Source organism: Felis catus, chromosome A1, assembly GCF_018350175.1.
Source record: "Felis catus isolate Fca126 chromosome A1, F.catus_Fca126_mat1.0, whole genome shotgun sequence".
Taxonomy (NCBI): domain Eukaryota; kingdom Metazoa; phylum Chordata; class Mammalia; order Carnivora; family Felidae; genus Felis; species Felis catus.
Window position 1 is genome coordinate 211,416,792 of NC_058368.1, and position 14,990 is coordinate 211,431,781.

Sequence of the window (14,990 nt, forward strand, 5' to 3'; positions counted from 1 at the left end):
GTTCATCCTGTACTGCTCTTCTCTTTATTCTGGACACACTCCCTTTTAGTCTTTCCCTGTTTCATCTTGTCTCAGAGTCTTTTTTTTTTTTAATTTTTTAAATTTACATCCAAGTTAGTTAGCATATAGTGCAACAATGATTTCAGGAGTAGATTCCTTAGTGCCCCTTACCCATTTAGCCCATCCCCCTCCCACAATCCCTCCTGTAACCCTCAGTTTGTTCTCCATATTTAAGAGTCTCTTATGTTTCATTCCCCTCCCTGTTTGTATATTATTTTTGCTTCCCTTCCCTTATGTTCATCTGTTTGGTATCTTAAAGTCCTCATATGAGTGAGGTCATATAATATTTGTGTTTCTCTGACTAATTTCACTTAGTATAATACCCTCTAGTTCCATCCACATAGTTGCAAATGGCAAGATTTCGTTCTTTTTGATTGACAACTAATACTCCATTGTATGTATGTATGTATGTATGTATGTATGTATGTATGTATGTGTGTGTGTGTATTTTCTTTATTCATTCATCCATCAATGGACATTTGGGCTCTTTCCATACTTTGGCTATTGTCAATAGTGCTGTTATAAACATTGGGGTGCATGTACCCTTTGAAACAGCATACCTGTATCCGTTGTATAAATACCTAGTAGTGCAATTGCTGGGTTGTAGGGTAGTTCTATTTTTAATTTTTTGAGGGATCTCCATACCGTTTTCCAGAATGGCTGCACCAGTTTGCATTCCCACCAGAGGCAACTTTACAATATTAAAGGAGTCATATACAAGTCTACAGGCATCATATACAGTGTGGTTAGAATATATAAAGAACTTGTAAAATTAAGTTAATCATAAGAAAGCAAACAACTAACGAAAAGTAAGCAAAAGATTTGGATTGTCACTTCACCCAAGAAGATAGACAGATGAGAAATTAAGTACACAGAAAGATGCTCAAGACAAACACAAATTAAAACCACAATGAGAGGCACCTGGGTGGCTCAGTTGGTTGGGCGTAGGACTTTGGCTCAGGACATGATCTCACTCTCGCTGAGATCAAACTCTTGGTGAGTTTGAGCCCCACGTCAGGCTCTATGCTGACAGCTCAGAGCCTGGAGTCTGCTTCGGATTCTGTGTCTTCCTCTCTCTCTGCCCTTCTCCTGCTCACACTCTGTGTGTGTGTGTGTCTCTCTCTCTCAAAAATAAACATTAATTTAAAAAAAAAATTTAAAAAAAAAACACAATGAGATACCATTATATACCTATTAAAAACACTGACCACACCAACTACTGGCAAGAATGTGGAGGAACTGAATTCTCATACCCTTCCAGTGGGAATATGTAATATAATGTAACCATTTTCCAAAATTTTGACAGTTTCTTATAAAGATAAACATGCACCTATCATATTACTTAACCATTTCACTCCTAAGTATTCACCCAAGAGAAAAAAGTACATATCCATACAGAGACTTGTGCATGAACATTCAGGGCAGTTTTATCTATAAGAAACCCAACTGTAAACAGCCAAATGTTCATCATCAGATGAATGGATAAAAATATCATGGCATCCATACAATGGATGCTCAGCATATAAGAGTAAACCATGGATACACACAATAATATGGACAATTCTCAAAGTAATTATGCTGAATGATTCAAGACTGTGTAACTATGGGATTTTACTTATATAAATTTTAGAAAATGCTAATGTATCTATGGTGACAAAGAAAATCAGTTATTGCCTGGGGGTGGGAGTGGGAGAGGGGTGAAGCTGATTATTTACAAAGGGGAATGGGGAAACTTTTGGGGGTGACTGATACACTCATGATCTTGATTGTAATAATGGTTCCACAGGTCAATAGAGATGTCCAAGCTGATCAAATTGTACACTGTAAAATGTGTGCCGCTTACTGTATGTGAATAAAAAGTATTCTATCACCAGATTGTAATTTTTAATGTTTGTCTTTTCTTTACCTTCTCACCCCCACCCTACTGCATTTAACTTTGATTCCTTTTACATGAAAACTGAACTGCCCAAGAAAAAACATTAGCCAAAAGTGTCACCAGGATTCTGTATGTATGGCCCCCTTTGTGCTCTATTCTGTCTGCCAAAGGGGTCTCCTCTCAGCATCAACTTTTGCTGAGGTTTCTTACCTTCTTTTTAGCTCCAGGAGCAGTTTCCAATCCCCAGAACAGCATCTATTAACATAGTCTAATTCAGAAGCTTCATCACCAGCATCCCATTGATGGTGGACACTCAGCATGAGGAAGGTGTTCAAGCCTCAAAACAACAGCCTTACTGCCAGCATGCCCTTCTATCCCTCTCCTCCTTTCTGGCTTGGGACATTGAAGTAGGGACTAAAGCCCTAAGGATAAAAGCTCATGGCAAAGATGCAGCCCCGCCTACCTTGCAGTATCCTAAATCTCCAAGTTGAGTCCCTTTCCAAATGGATGATGTAGCTGTGCCATCAAACAGCCACTGCCAGGTAAAATCTAGATCAGGCTCTCCTTCCATTTTGTGTAGAACATGGTAAGCCCTTATATCAGGTGTGTTTTTTTTTTTTTTCATTTCAGAAAAGTTGTCTTCAATGATTTCTTTGATTACTGTTTCTATTCCAAGTATTATAGTTCTTTTTTCAGAAATATATACAATTCTTTAGGTGAATCTCTACTTTGCCCTCTACATCAACTACTTTCTCATTATACCACCTCTCTCCCTTTGTCAGCATTCTAGGACAGCTTTTCAAGTCTGTCCTATAAATCTCTGATTCTTTCAACTGGCAGGATATTGCAGCTCTAGACGTATTAAAAATACAGATTCTAGACCAACCTCTTAGAACTTGTGACTTAAGAGTGTGAGGTGGGGCTCAGGAATCATTTTTTGTTAGTTTGTTTCATTTTTGTTTTGATTTTTATTGAATGCTGCAATTTTAGACTTGGGAAATGTTGCTCCCCATCACTATGACATGTTAAGACAGTCTTTACCATTTTTCATGTAGATTTGAATTTTATATTTGTCCCTTCTTATTTCACTCCTAACATTTTAATCTCATCTCATCTTTTGGCCTCAAGTTGTCACCCTTTCACCCTTTCATTTTAAAGTTTTCTCTCCTTATACGTTTTTCTGCTCCTATCCATAAATTCATGCTTTCCTTGAAGATACTATTCTGGTCACTGTAACTTATTTTCAGAAGGCTTTCTTTTTCTCAGGATCTTCAAAATAAGACCCCTTTCTCCTGTTATTTACTATTGTCATACTTATTTTCTGATTATGTTTAGTTAACCTGAAATGAGATAAAAATCTCTCTAGACCTGATGTTTGCCAATGCATATGTGTGGATGGCTTTTGACTCCTCCCTCTGCTTACATGAGTATTGGGTGATCTTTACCAACTTTTTCTCCAACATTGAACAAACTTAGATTTTATGTCGAGACATCCTGACCACTCTTACCAAGTCTTTAGCCTTGGTCTGTCAGTAGACTGACTAGCTGAACAACTGTTTGGTCACACCACTTGCCAGATCCTACTACAAGACATGAACTTCCAGTGTTGTCTGAGCCCCCTGGAAGGGGAATCAGTATTTGGGTAAGAATGGCTTATATAAGGTGTTCCTGACTCTGCCCAACCTTGGGTGCTGCCACGGCTGTACCTAGATTCCAACACTGGTGTGTTACTCTTTTATTTTTAAAAAATTTTAATGTTTTTTATTTATTTTTGAGAGGCAGAAAGGGACACAGCATGAGCTGGGGAAGGGCAGAGAGAGGAGACACAGAATCCAAAGCAAGCACCAAGCTCTGGGCTGTCAGCACAGAGCCTGGAGTGGGGCTCCAACTCGTGAACCATGAGACCATGACCTAGCCGAAGTCAGACGCCCAATCGATTGAGCCATCCAGGTGCCCGTGGGGTGTTATTTTTTTAGGACTCTGGTGCAAGCATAGGCACAGTAAGTTTCTGTATCTCCCTCAGCACATCTTAGAAAGTGAATTTTTACTTCACTTAAAAAAAAAAAAGAAATAGAGAAGGAAGAAGAAAGGAGGCAGGAAAGAAAGACAGGAAGTGAAGGGAAACAGAGAGGAGGGGAGGGGATAGGAAGGGAACATATGCATGCATACACACACACACACACACACACACACACACACACACACCTCACTCCTCACATAGTGCTTACAGGCCCAGGAGAAAATGCACAAACCAACCAGCATGCACCTTCCTTAGCAGCTGAATCGCCTTTCTGAGGTCTCCTTTGGCAAAGCAGATCCTGCCCATGTTGTAAAAAGTTTCAGCCACTTTTTCACTACAATCACCATAGCTGATGACCTGAGACTTCAGTGAGGCCTTTAGCAGTCTGTAAGCTTCCTAGGGAATTAAAAAAAAACGTTTTTAAATAATCCTGGCAATTCTGAAGTAATATGCCAGTTCTATTCCGTAAACTCTATGGAGGTGGCATTGTATGCCTTACCAGGATCTGTCAGTTGTGATATGTCACCTAAGTAATGTGTTTCTATGAAGAGTTGAAATTTCATGCTTATATTTAATAATAACAGTTAACTCATAAATAATTATTTAATCTTCATGGCTACTCTATGAGAGAGGAACTATTATTATACTCATATTATAGATGAAGGAATGGACACTAGTAAAAGCTAAGGATCTTGTCCAAGATCACACTGCTTCTAGTTGATTTGCCTGTTCATATTTACCTGTTTTTCTCCATTTTGGACAAGCCATTTGCAAAATTCTTCAATGGTCGTCAGTGTTTCATAATCCGTTGGGCCCAATGTTGCTTGATACGCACTGATACTTTTTATAAAATATATCTCCACAGCGTCTGCAAAAAAAAAAAAAAAAAAAGGATAAACACTAATTAAGGCAAGCTGCTAGCCTTTCCAAGTATCTAATACCAGCTTTTCATACTTCAAGTCCATGCCTGTTCTCATTCCAGGTCTCATAAGGACCCTCAGAAAGTCTGAGATATAATTTGATGGCATCAACTGATGTAATTTTATTCTCTTGATTAAATGCATGGATTTTTCTGTAGGAAAAGAAAGCTACGTCTGAACAGCCTTATCCCAAGACCCAAAATGGTCACCATATTAAACTCCCAACTGTAATGAAAGACTATATATTTAACTAAATTAAACTCTGATAGAGAGTATTATTTACTGGGATTTCTGTTAGGGGTGTGTGTGTGTGTGTGTGTGTGTGTGTGTGTGTGTGTGTGTGCCTATGTGGTTAGAGAGTTTTTGTTTCAAAAGTACTTTAAATGTAGTCGTTATCGCTTAAAAATTTACTTTTAATGTTGTCTTTTATTCCAAACATAATAGATGTTTATGGAGTCAGTCTAGAAAATGCAATAGAAGCAAAAAAAAAAAAAAAGAAAGAAATGAAAATTATCTCCACACACACTACTCAGAAGCAGGCACCATTAACATTTTTTACCACTGTATTAAGGTATAATTGGCATACCACACCTTCAACCATTGTAATTACCCAGTCTGATGAACTTTTAGTAAACTTATAATTATATAATCATGATTGAAATCAGTTTTAGAACATATCCATCACCCCCAAAATATTTTCTTCATGGCTGGCTGCAGTCAATGCCTGCTCTCATCCCCTCTCAGACAGTCACTGATCTTCATTCTATCTTTATGTTTTTGCCTCTTCCAGAAATTTCATATAAGTGTATTCATACAACACATGTAGTCTTTTGTGATTCTTTCATGCATCATGCGGTCTTTGAGGTTCATCTATGTTCCTGCATGAATTAGTACTTCGTTCCTCCTTCTGCCGAGTACTTTTCCATTGTGTGGATATACACTACATTTTGTTTACTCATTCCCAAGGTGATGACTATTTGCATTTGTGTGTATAGTCTATTATACCTATCCACATGTCAGTTCCAATTCTCTTCATTCTTTTCTGTGGATTTGTGTTACTGTATGCTGTCATTTTCTTTCAGCCTAAGGGCTTCCTTTAGTATTTATTTTAGGGCAAGACTGCTACCAACGATCCTGTTTATCAGGGAATGCCTATCTCACCTTCATTTTCAAAGGGAGGTTTTCCTGGATATACAATTCTTAGCTGAATTGTATTGCAACACTTTGAATATGTTTTTCCACTACCTTCAAGCCTCCCTTATTCTGATGAAAAAGCAGTCATCAATCATATTGTTTCCCTGTATGGAGCTATTTTTCCACTGTTGCTTTTAAGATTTTCTTTTTGTCATTCAGAAATCTGATTGTAGGTCTAGTTGTGGTTCTCTTTGTGTTTATCTTACTTGGCATTGAGAATTTTGGATCTGTAGATACATTTTCATCATGCGTGGGAAGTTTGGGGCCAATATTTCTTTAGATAGTTTGCTCCTCATTCTGTCTCCTCCTCTTCTGGTGCTCCTAGTACATATATATTGGTACACCAGCTGTTGTTCCACAGATCTCTTATGCTTTGTTCGTTTTTCTTCAATGCCTTTTTTGTCTGCTGTTTGGATTGGACAATTTCTAGTGATATATCTTTGAGTTATCTTATTCTGTTCTCCACCACCTCAAATCTGATGTGGAGACCATTTAATGACTCTTTCATTCAATTACTGTAATATACAGTAGAATATACACTGTAACATACAGTGTAATATACTCTAGAATTTCCATTTGGTTGCTTTTTTTCTTAGTTTACTTATTTATTTTTTTACAAGAGAACAAATCTACACTTTTATTCATTTACTTTTAAGTTAGTTTAAATCCTTGAGGGGTATAGCATCACACAGATTCTGTGGCCAATGGCTTTAGCAGGAAGGTTGCTTCAGAATTTGGCTTGGACCATGCCACTGTTTCCATGAGTACAAGTTACTTTTCCCCAGATCACTCTGGTTTTGTTCAGTTTGCCACGAGGGGTCACTGTGTTGTTCTTTGCTCTGTACACATAAGCACATCTCTTGCCTAGATAGAATTCAGTTTCATCTCAAGCAGAAACACCTTCAATTTTAAGAAGAGATGTGTGCTCCCTCTGGTTCCAGAAACTCCACTTACAGCCAGCAAAAATGGCTTTGGACCACAGCCTTCCAGACATATTTGTCATTTTAGGAGTCCTGTTCCCAGCAGGCCTCCATAGGTTCCAAGATGGCAGAAGGAGAAAAGCGAGCTCTTAAATAGTTTATATTTCTCTATTAATAGTTCCTATTTGCTAGGTAATTTTCATTGTATTTTAATTCTTTTAACAGTTTCCTTTAATTCTTTGAACATATTTATGATAGCTGCTTTGAAGTCTTCTAAACCCAATATCTAACCCACTTAGAGTCAATTTCTATTGACGGCTCTTTTTCTGAGTATAAGCTATGGGTTGTTTCTTTGTATGTTTCTTTTGCTGAAAACTGTACATTTTACTTTTTTATGTTTTTATTAATTTATTTTTGAGAGAGAGAGAGACAGAGTGTGAATGGGGCAGGAGCAGAGAGGGAGGGAGACACAGAATCTGAAGGAGGCTCCAGGTTCCAAGCTGTCAGCACAGAGCCCAACATGGGGCTCAAACCCATGAAGTGCCAGATCATGACCTGAGCCAAGGTTGGACACTCAACTGACTGAGTTGAGTCACCCCCAAAATTGCACATTTTATTTTATTTATTTAAAAATTTTTAATGTTTATTTTTGAGAGAGAGAGAGAGATTGAATCAAGGGAGAAGAAAGAGGGAGACACAGAATCTGAAGCAGACTCCAGGCTCTGAGCTGACAGCACAGAGCCTGACACGGGACTCAAATTTACAAACCACGAGGTCATGACCTGAGCCAAAGTTGGATGTTCAACTGACTGAGCCACCCAGGCAGCCCAAAACTGTACATTTTAGATATTATATAGTAGCAACAACAGACTGATATATTTTTGTGGGTTTTTATTTTGTTTTATTCTTTTTCTTTTTTTTAAGTAGGCTCCACACCCAGCATGGAGCCCAATGTGGGGGTTGAACTCACAACCCTAAGATCAAGACCTAAGCTGAGATCAAGTCAAGATACTTAACCGACTGAGTCACCCAAGTGCCCCTGCTTGTTTTGTTTTAGTGAATTGCCTAGACTCAAATGGCAGAATCTGTCTCATCTATGGTGTCTGAATGCTACTGTCTTTGCTTAGGTGTTTGATTTCTTTAAAATAGACTTTATTCTTTAAGGCAGCTTTACATTCTCAGAAAAACTAAGTGGAAGGTACAGAGATTTTCATATAACTTGCCCACATATGGCATTTGGGATGGTTAATTTTCAGTGTCAACTAGACTGGGCTAAGGGATGTCCCGATAACTGATAAAACAATTTCTGGGTGTCTCTGTAAAGGTGTTTCTGGAAGAGATAGACAACTGAATCAGTATACTGAGCAAAGAAGATCTGTCCTCACCAAGTTCACACACACACACACGTGCACACACACACACACGCACACACACACACACACAAAATGCAAAGAAAGGATGAATTTTCTCTCACTCTTTTCTTGGGCTGGAAATCCATCTTCTTCTGCCCTCAAACATTGGAACTCCTGGTTCTTGGGCCTTTGGATTCTGAGACATATTATACCAGGGGTCCCCTCACTCCTGTTGGCTATATTTCTCTGGAAAACCCTGATTAACCAGGAATGAGCCCAAGAATAAGGACGTTTACTTGCCAAAGCCATGGCTGAGTGCCCAATCTTCAGCGACAGCAGCACTGAGCCTCTAATATGGCACCATTATGTACGGTGACTAGCCAGCTTCCTGGTAGCAAGTTGATTACCCCGAACCATTTTCTTCATGGAAAGGGCAGCATTTTGTCCTTAACTGGAATATATTTCTACTCTGGATATAAATTTGCCTTCCCTGCATGCAATGATTCTACCAAAACTACCACCCATAAACTTAGAATGCCTCATCCATCATCATGGTATTCCACACAACATTGCTTTGGATCAAGGAACTCACTTCACAGCAAAAGAAGGGCCATAATGGACCCATGCTCAAGAAATTCACTGGTCTTACCATGTTCCCCACCATACTGAAGCAGCCAGCTTGATAGAATGGTGGTATAGTCTTTTGAAGACAGTTACAGTGCCAGCTAGGGGGCAATACTTTGCAAGACTCGAGTTCTCCCAAAGGCTGTGTATACTCTGAATCAGCATCCAATATATGGTGCTATTTCTCCAATAGCCAGGATTCACAGGATAAAAACAATAATAATAAAGGTAGAGGAAGGGTGAATTCTCTCCCACTCATCCTGAGCTAGGAAGTCTACCTCCTGCCTTTGGACATCACATAATGGTTTTAGATTCCCAGCCTGATCATTCGAATATCCCTACTATATCTCAGTCTGGTTCTGATGCTTGCTGTGTTTCTTGAAACTGTGTGGGTTTGTTTGTTTTTGTTTTATTTTGTTTTTTGTTTTTGCTTTTTACTAAGCCTTGAAGTTTTCTTGATAGGTGGACATGATGTACTGGGTAAAAGAAAATGCTCTAAATAGGCCACTAGCTACATGGTGGGAAGATGTGGGCTTTGAGGGGAAGGCATTCTATCATCCTAGGTTAGGTCTCGGTCTTTTAGTGAGCCTGTGCCCCTGGACTGTGAACTTCGCAAGTGCTTCTCAGCCCCTTTCTCCCTTAGAGGGGAAGGGATAGCGAGAGTGGGCTAAAGTTGGGTATTTCCTTCCCTTTGGGTTGGTTAGGTTCTGAAACAGCAACAACAACAACAACAACAACAACAATAGTTTAGGCTCTGGTAAAATAATTTCTCTTGAGGACAGGCCTTGTTTAGTAGAAAGCTCTGGCATATTTTTTAAAGGATTTTTTCTTTTAAGTTTATTTATTTTGAGAAAGTGTGAGCGGGGGAGAGGCAGAGAGAGAGGGAAAGAGGGAGAATCCCAAGCAGGCTCTGCACTGTCAGCACAGAGCCCGATGAGGGGCTCAAACCCACAAACTGAACTGTGAGATCATGAGAATGATCTGAGCCAAAGTCAGCCACTGACCTCACCAATTGAGCCATCCAGGGGCCCCAGCTCTGGAATATTTTAGCTGGCTATTTTTCCCCCTCTCTCTCTCCTGGCAGCAAGGGGGCATTTTTCTCCAATATTCACTTTGAGAACCTGGTCAAGCTCCTGGAGGTAAATCTCACAAGAGTGTGGAGACCACCCCCCCACTCCCCCCCCCCCCCCGCCCCCGTCACTGGGTACTTGGAATTTTTAACTCTCAGTCTTATCCACACTGAGCTTCCAGAAATTTATCAGTTATAGTTCAGGTATTCCTACCCAGTACTTGTTCCTGTAGAGACAGGTACCTGCTCAGGCAAATTGTGATTCTCTGTATTTATTTGTCTCTCCAATTTCAGGGGCATCAGTTTGCCCTGTGACCTCACTTCCCTGACAGATCTAAGAAGAGCTGTTGATTTTCCAGTTTGTTCAGCTTTTTACTTGTTGTTAGGATGGAGTGACCACCTCCAAGCCCCTATATGCCAGACTAGAAATCTAAAATCTTTGTGTTTAATGCTTATTTTTTTTTGTAAATGTTTTATTTATTTGATGAGAGCATGCCAGCGGGAGAGAAAGAGTGGGGGACAGAAGATCTGAAGCAGGCTCTGCGCTGACAGGCTAACAGCATCGAGCCTGATGCGGGGCTCGAACTCACGGACTGTGAGATCGTGACCTGAGCTGAAGTCAGATGCTCAATTGACTGAGCCACCCAGGTGCCCCTAATGATTATCCTTTAAAAATTTGGTCTGGATTCCTGGGGTTACCCCTGTGTCTGCATAGCTTAGTGCTGACCCAAGTGACTGACTTGAAAAGAGGTTGTGCTCAAAAACCTTTACGATGTATGACTTCTATCCTCTGTTGGTTGATTGATCTGTATGTAGATCAGGGTGTGCATTCAAAGCTCTGCCACATTTCAAGTCTTCTTTGGTTGTTATTTGCCATATCTCCCCTACACATGTGAATAGTTTCCCAGTTGGCAAGGGATGTTGGGAGAGCTTCTCCGGCCTTTTCTTGGCTCTCATTTCCAGGTTCTTCCTGCTAAGATTTCTGATGGGCTTCTAATGCCTCCAAACCAGGACAGCAACTTTAGGCTACCAGGTATGAAGGCGTTCCCTCCTTGCATTTCTTCTGAGTTTGCCACTTTTATCTGATGAATCAGTGTGGAGGGGGGGTTGCCCCTTGCTCCAAATGGAGTCCAAAGCCTCTGCCACAAAGTTGCTGTTCTCTTGGGGAGCCCCTGCTGATCAAATGGCTGTATTCTCACTGTCTGAGCTGGTGCTGTGGGTGGATGGGAGCGGCCTCAGGCACAAAGACAAGAAGACTCTCTTTACCCAAAGCTCTAGCAGTTTTGCAAGAATGCTTTCCAATTTGTTGTCTGCTTATTTATTGCCAGTGTCCTCAAATGGTTATTTTTGGAACATCTTAATTTTATGTGTGTATGTGTGTGTTGATTCACAGATCTCTTCACAAAGGCATAGCCAGAAGTCTCTACCTGTTTACATTTTGATGTACATTTTGATGCGGTCTTAGTTACTTTGCAGTTCATTTTTCATGTATATATACATATGTGTGTGTGACTATAAACAATAGTATTTTTATGTCCTAAAAATGCAAGGTATTTTTTCCTTAATATTCTTTTTAACTTTCTTTTTAATTATAAAGTCTAATCCTTTTACAGACTACAGAATTCCGTGCAATTAATATATCAAATATTCTGTTCACTAATTGATAAACATTTAGGTTGTTTCCAATTTTTTTACAATTATAGCTGAGTGCCACAGTAAACATCCTTCTACATGTTTCCTTTTGGTTTTACTAGGTCTTATCAAGTTATTTTCCAAATTTCTTATCACTCCTTCCATCTATGAGTGAGCAGAACTGTTTTTCCACAATCTGGCAAATACTAGATATTTTCATATTTAAAAAATTTTTACATAGGATAGGTGAAAACTGATTTTAAAGGTATGTATAGTTTTAAGATGTGTAACATTCTGCCAAATTATCTTTCAGAGATTTTGTGTCAAATTGCTCTCATCAATCCTAAATGTTATCATTTCTTTTAAATGTTCACATTCTGATGGAAACTTGGTATCCTTGCTGTTTTATATTGATTCATTATTACTAAGATTGAACCTTTTTTGTGATTATTGGCCATTTGTTTTCTTTATGTAATGTTTGGTATTATTTTTCTCCCTATTTTTCTATTGTAAAGTAAATGTAAATTTTAGCTCCTACGTGTAGGACAATGATCTATGTTGAATGTGTATGTTACGCAAGTGAGTTTTTTCTCTTTTTTCTTCTGGCATGTGAATACCATTGTTCCAATTGTTCCAATACCATTTGTTGAAAAGACTATTCTTTCCACATTGAATTGCCTTAGCACCTTTGTCAAAAATTAATTGGTCATATTTACACAGGTCTGTTTCTGGACTCTCTTTTGTGTGCCAGTGACTCTGATCTCTGTCCCTTCACCAATACGAAACTCTCTTGATTACTGTTGCTTTTATTTATTTATTTATTTATTTATTTATTAAAAAAATTTTTTTTAACATTTATTTAATTTTGAGACAGAGAGAGACAGAGCATGAACGGGGGAGGGTCAGAGAGAAAGGGAGACACAGAATCTGAAACAGGCTCCAGGCTCTGAGCGGTCAGCACAGAGCCCGATGCAGGGCTTGAACTCATGGACCGCGAGATCATGACCTGAGCTGAAGTCGGACGCTTAACCGACTGAGCCACCCAGGCGCCCCACTGTTGCTTTTATAGTAAATCTTAAATCAGGTAGTATGATTCCTCCAATTTTATTAGTTTTCAAAACTGTTTCAGCTATTCTAACTTCTTTGCATTTCTGTATAAATTTTTGAATCAGCTTGTCTATATTTACAAAAATTCCTGCTGGGATCCTGGATTGATAATTTGTGTTAAATCCATACATCAATTTCTATAGAAGTGACAGCTTTACTAGACATCTTCCAATCTAAGAATACATTATGTTCTCCATTTATTTAGATCATCTCTGATTTCTTTGATCAGAATTTGTAGTTTTTAGCATACAGATACTGTACATGTTTTGTTAGATTTATACCTAAGTGTTTCATTTGGGAGGAGGGGCTATTGTAAGTAATATTTCCAAACATTTCAGTTTCCAGTTGTGAATTGCTAATATATAGAAATATGACTGGGTTTTGTGGTTGACTTTATATCCTGTGATCTTGCTAAGCTTAAACTCACTTACTAGTTCTAAGAGTTTTGCAGATTTCTTGGAATTTTCAGCAGAAACAGCTGCATTGCTGCAAATGAGGACCATTTTATTTCTTTTAGGCTGTATGTCTTTTTCTTGCCTACTGCACTAGCTAGGACTTCCAGTACTATGTTGAATAAGCTTAGTGAGAATGAACATCCTTGCCTTATTGCTGATCTTAAGAGCAAAGCAGTCTTTCACCATGAAGCATGATGTTAGCTATGGGTTTTCTGTACATGTCTTTTATCAGATTGAGAAAGTTCCCCTTCCACTGTGAATGGATGCAGAATTTTTCACATGCTTCTTCTGCATCAGTTGATAAGATTACATACTTTTCCTCTTTGGATTGTTAATATGGTAGAGAACATTCATTCAGGTTTAAACACTGAACCAGGCTGACACTCTCAAGAAAAAAGCTTCCCTTGGTCATGGTGTATTATTCTTTTTTATACATTGCTATGTATTTTCTTGAGAATTTTTTGGGTTTATGTGTATGAAAGGTATTGTTCTGTAGTTTTGTTTTGTTTTTTTTCTTGTAAGGTCTTTACCCAGATTTGGTGTCAGGGTAATGCAAGCCTCATAAAATGAGTTGGGAAATTTTCCCTCCTCTTCAATTTTCTGGAGAAGATTATGCAGGATGGGTGTTAATACTTTATTAGGTAGAATTATCCAGTGGAATCATCTGGATGTTGATGTATCTTTCTCACAAATTCTTTTTTTTTTCAATAATTAAGGGCTTATTCAAATTATCTGTTCATCTGGGATTACACTGTTTTTTATTTATGGTACTTTGTGACAGACACAGGTTTTAGATCTTTTTATAATTAAATCTATCAATCTCTTCTGGTATATCTTTGTGTGCTCAGAAAGTTCTTATTTCCTTAAATTATTAATTTTAGGAGTTTTGATTGTAGTGCTGTATTTCCTTCAGGATAATTCATATTTTCAGTTGTGATCAGTCAGATGTGATCCATCTAGAATTTAGTGAATGATAGGTGAAGATCCAAATCTTTACAGGTAAAATTTAGTATACAAGAAAAGAATAAGGTGGCCTTAGAATGTCCCAACCCAGAAGCATAGAAGTTTCTCACTTGAACAAAATGTTTACATATTCACAAATACATTAAATGTGTTATAACCATGAAGACTATTTTTAAAAAATCAGATGTAGAGATGGAGTACAAATACTCTGAGTATACACAAGAAAACTTTTTAAAGAAGATGATTAGCTAGGAAACAGAATCAGGAAGTCTTCAATGAACATTCATACTAAAGGAAACAGTAATCAAAATATGAAAATAACTTCTGAAAACTGAACAAAATTATTTAATGACTTGGGAAAATAGAAGTGTGGAGAAAAGTAGGATGCAAAACTTTCCCTGTGATTCATTCCCTCTCTCTCTCACTCTTCCTCTCTCTTTTTCACAAAAGACTGAAAAATAATGTACACCTAAATGGATTCCTTTTATGAGCAGAGATAATCAACATTTTAAAATGTTTAAATCATATTTTTCACAAATCTCAAATTCCTCCGGATGGACCATCGAATCCATTAGTGTCCGTTAATCTGACCCAGTCAGCTGAGCACGGCACACAGTCCTTTCTCATCCGTTCTTTTGTGTCTCTCCTGAAGCTACTCACTTTCCAAAGGATGACCTTGTCTGAGAAAGGACTACTGTTGAATTCATCACCTGGCTTTCTTCCAGAAGCCCCAATACCTCACTTTTGAATATAGTCATAAAAATTCTAGCTGCTACAAGCCTTCTCTCTTGACAGCCA

The 14,990-nt window shown here is 38.4% G+C and overlaps 1 protein-coding gene and 1 pseudogene across 9 annotated transcripts in view; both read right to left on the reverse strand.

The window, feature by feature from the left end:
• The window catches only part of TTC23L (tetratricopeptide repeat domain 23 like), a 61,171-nt gene that overhangs the window by 17,937 nt on the left and 28,244 nt on the right, over nucleotides 1–14,990 (reverse strand). For 7 of the 9 annotated variants that reach the window (XM_045038237.1, XM_045038234.1, XM_045038253.1 and 4 more), the window contains exons 9-10: nucleotides 4,697–4,824; nucleotides 4,203–4,352 (exon numbers count right to left, since the gene is read on the reverse strand). In XM_045038237.1, coding sequence (XP_044894172.1) covers nucleotides 4,203–4,352; nucleotides 4,697–4,824 — 278 coding nt within the window. Of the gene's footprint in view, nucleotides 1–4,192; nucleotides 4,353–4,696; nucleotides 4,825–14,990 lie in introns of all 9 variants that reach the window. The other 2 variants (XM_011286575.4, XM_045038266.1) reach the window with 1 other exon arrangement.
• Nucleotides 5,383–7,433, reverse strand: LOC123380322 (annotated as a pseudogene).